Here is a 3,573-nt window from a genome sequence, read left to right as displayed (position 1 = left end):
TTTTCTTTTTTTGAATACAAATATGTTTTAATATACATACAATAATATAATTTACAATAACAGTTATTACAAACAGCTACTACAAAAAATGATTTATATACAAACTTTTTACAAACTTACAAGCAATACAAAGTCTTTTTTCCAGTCTAGAACTTCCTTGATGTATTATCGAGGGTTCACGATGAGCGAGTTAATTTCGAGTTGACGTAGGTACAATTCACTTAATAGGGAGCTAGCTAGCTCTGTGGTCTTTACTGATCACACGCCGATTTTTTCTACTGATGACGTTTTCGTAAAAATACTAATGTCTGATAAAAATTCTCTGAAGTTAAATGGTTTGTAATGTTCGACATATATAAATGTTCGTGGTCAAATATCTTAAGTTTTCCGATTAATAAGCTTTATAACAATCAAAGCTATAGCCTCCGAAGTTTATAGCACACCAACTATAGCAAACCAATAATAGATACTGTTTTTTGGCGCGTCGCGTTTGTTATATTTATAGGCGTGTAGAGAGTTTCTCGAAATTTTAGTTTGAAGTAACAATACTGATATTAACTCTAGCGTTTACATACACACGTATATTATTGATTCTTAGACTCGAGAATCGTCTACAACTTTAGAGAATAGGTGGTAGTTTCAGAATACAGATTTAACAATATAAGTTATGTACATTTCTAAATATAAATTTAATTCAAACAAACATCAATATTAAAATAAATATATAATAATAAATCCGCCACACTGATCAGTGGCCAAAAGCTCTGTACGGCTATAACTGGACCGTAAACTGCCGCTCAGGTTCAAAATACCAATACCATACAATATCTAGAGACATGTTCAATCATGTAATGTTGCATGTTTCAAATACTGGCGTAAAGATAAGACTTAACATGTTTGGTGTCGTAAGGAAAAAGGAAAGTTCGACTCTTTAAATTATGTTGTTAATTTTTGTTTGTATAACGAGTAAAAAAAATAACAAAATTTCGTTTCCTTTGTTTTTACAGCTGAATGGTTTGGTATCCTGCGGCGTCTTGTTAATTGTTTTACTAGTTCTGGCTCCTCTTCTACAGACTTTACCAACAGTAAGTATAATGATAAATTAATTTTTAACAAAAGTAAGTTTCACAGTAACTTATTGCCCCCCCCCCCACTGATTCTCAGCGGTAAGTCTGGTGGTTAGTAACACTAGAAACCGGGTTTCGATGCCCGTAGTGGGCACAGCACAGATAGCTCATTGTGTAGCTTTGTGCTTAACAACAAATTAACCAACTTTGAAAATAAAATAATTACATAGAAACTGTAAAGCATATTTGTCTGTAGAGTTTGAGTGAAGATTAATTATGGCCATGACACGACTTATAATAAAAACCAGTTAAGGAATACAAAACTTAACGTGAATAGGTTACTTTGATTCGTTATTTTTCTACACTTATTGATAATGGTGTTTTCATCCGTAATTCCATAAACGCCTCGCTTCTGACCAACTTGGGAAATTTAAGTTAATCCTAATTGGAGCTAATAAATCAATATAAAATATTCATTGCATTCATTTTCTAAGTACTTATAACTTACAAAATATCGAAGAAACACAACTATTGTGTTTCTAATATGTATACAAAATCTAAGGGAGTCAATTGAAGTAAACAAATAAGAAACTGGCTATTACTTCGTGGTTAGTAAGCATGTTAGTTCAAGGATTTCTGAACTTATTTCGTGTATAGAATGTTATGGGGACATTAAGGATGTTTATATGATGATAAAAATGTCCTATCTCAGTTTTTAATATACTTCAAATTTGATTAAAATGTTTCTCGTTGTCTAGCCCATTAAATATCATTGTTCATTTAAGGTTACCATCACGTTTTTCTTTTCCAATTTGACCCCAAGTGGCTCAACAATAAGCTTAAGGACTCGTAACATTAACAATAGAAAATCTATCGTTGTTGTTGGCACTGGGTAGAGAGCTAACCGTTTAGATTATCGTTTAAAATAAACAAAAATCAAACGTATACCTTCCAATTTAATATACAATTATTGAAGATATAACTAAGAATAATCGCTTTATACTTACCGGTGTTTGTCTTAATGATTTGCGTGTTTTCATCAAAATTAATTGACCCTTTTATAGTGTAGACTATTACTGACAATGCCTTCTCTACTCGTGGACACTGTCACTGACAATGCCTTCTCTACTCGTGGACACTGTCACTGACAATGCCTTCTCTACTCGTGGACACTGTCACTGACAATGCCTTCTCTACTCGTGGACACTGTCACTGACAATGCCTTCTTTACTCGTGGACATTGTCACTGACAATACCTTCTCTACTCGTGGACACTGTCACTGACAATACCTTCTCTACTCGTGGACACTGTCACTGACAATGCCTTCTCTACTCGTGGACACTGTCACTGACAATACTTATGATATATAAAATCCATATTGGCGAACTTTGTGTATTATCCCTGATAACACTCTCTCCTCTCTAGTGTATTATCCCTGATAACACTCTCTCCTCTCTAGTGTATTATCACTGGTAATAAACTTGTTGTTGTTTTTCCACTAGTGTGTATTAGCAGCTATTACCATCATCGCTCTGAAAGACCTCTTGAAGCAGGTTACGGAGTTGAAACGTCTGGGACGTATCTCTAAAATCGATGCTGTAAGTTTGTTTGCCAAATGTTTATTCTTAATTATTTATAAGGTTTTAAAGAAAGTTTGTCAACTAGAAGTAGTCATGTATGTTCAATTGTTGAAGAGAATAGAAAGTTTAATTAATTTACTGTGTGTGTGTCTAAGCACCACTTTTATCTCCTATAGTAAAGTGTCTACTGCATAGTAAGAAAGTTTGGTTGAGTTAATGTACATTTTGAAGAAGATAACCTAATACTGTTACAAAAGCATTTTGCTTAGAATAAGTGTGATTAATTAACCAAATGGCAATAGATAACTCTCAGGAAGACACAGTTTGGAGAATCTACATTGTAACTTATTTAATACTAGCCGTTAATTCATTAAATTAACAATGTGCAACTATTATTAACACATTGATAATACGCTTGGATAATACAACCAACACTTGGATGTTTCAATTCTTCCCGACAAAAATGATTCTGCACGATCGTCGTTTCATTTTGAAAAGTTCCACAAACATCTTCCACCTGTTTTTGATCTGTCATTGAGGATCGATCATCAAAGCCTAAAAATGACCTTGTTCTAAACAACCCACTTAAGTTGAAAGAAGCGAATTAAAATATTTTATCTGAAACGTTTCATATTAAAGTGATAGGTTTATCATTGCTTTTTCCATACTGTACTGTAATTAGACAAACGTTTACTCACATTAATTGAAGCCGTGCAAATGGTCTTAAACTCCACGTTCTTTCCAACTTACTGACATCTGGTTGTGAGGTATGAAACTTCGCAGTGATTTAACAGGCAAAGTTTCACCTATATGGGAGATGAAATCCAAATTTGAGGTAGGAATGGCACTAACACATGCGCTTTATAACAATGTACCACAATGTCTAGAATCCACCCACCCACCTTTTTTTTTTTTTTTTTTTTTT

The 3,573-nt window shown here is 33.4% G+C and overlaps 1 protein-coding gene across 1 annotated transcript in view; it reads left to right on the top strand.

The window, feature by feature from the left end:
- Window positions 1-3,573, top strand: part of LOC106473963 (sulfate transporter-like) — a gene marked incomplete at its 3' end in the record, with an annotated part of 25,053 nt that overhangs the window by 19,393 nt on the left and 2,087 nt on the right. The window contains exons 10-11 of the mRNA XM_013934653.2: window positions 1,008-1,085; window positions 2,571-2,666. Coding sequence (XP_013790107.1) covers window positions 1,008-1,085; window positions 2,571-2,666 — 174 coding nt within the window. The remainder of the gene's footprint in view (window positions 1-1,007; window positions 1,086-2,570; window positions 2,667-3,573) is intronic.

The sequence above is a fragment of the Limulus polyphemus genome, unplaced genomic scaffold, assembly GCF_000517525.1.
Source record: "Limulus polyphemus unplaced genomic scaffold, Limulus_polyphemus-2.1.2 Scaffold6681, whole genome shotgun sequence".
In the NCBI taxonomy this organism is placed as follows: Eukaryota; Metazoa; Arthropoda; class Merostomata; order Xiphosura; family Limulidae; genus Limulus; species Limulus polyphemus.
This window is presented reverse-complemented; position numbering and strand designations above follow the sequence as displayed.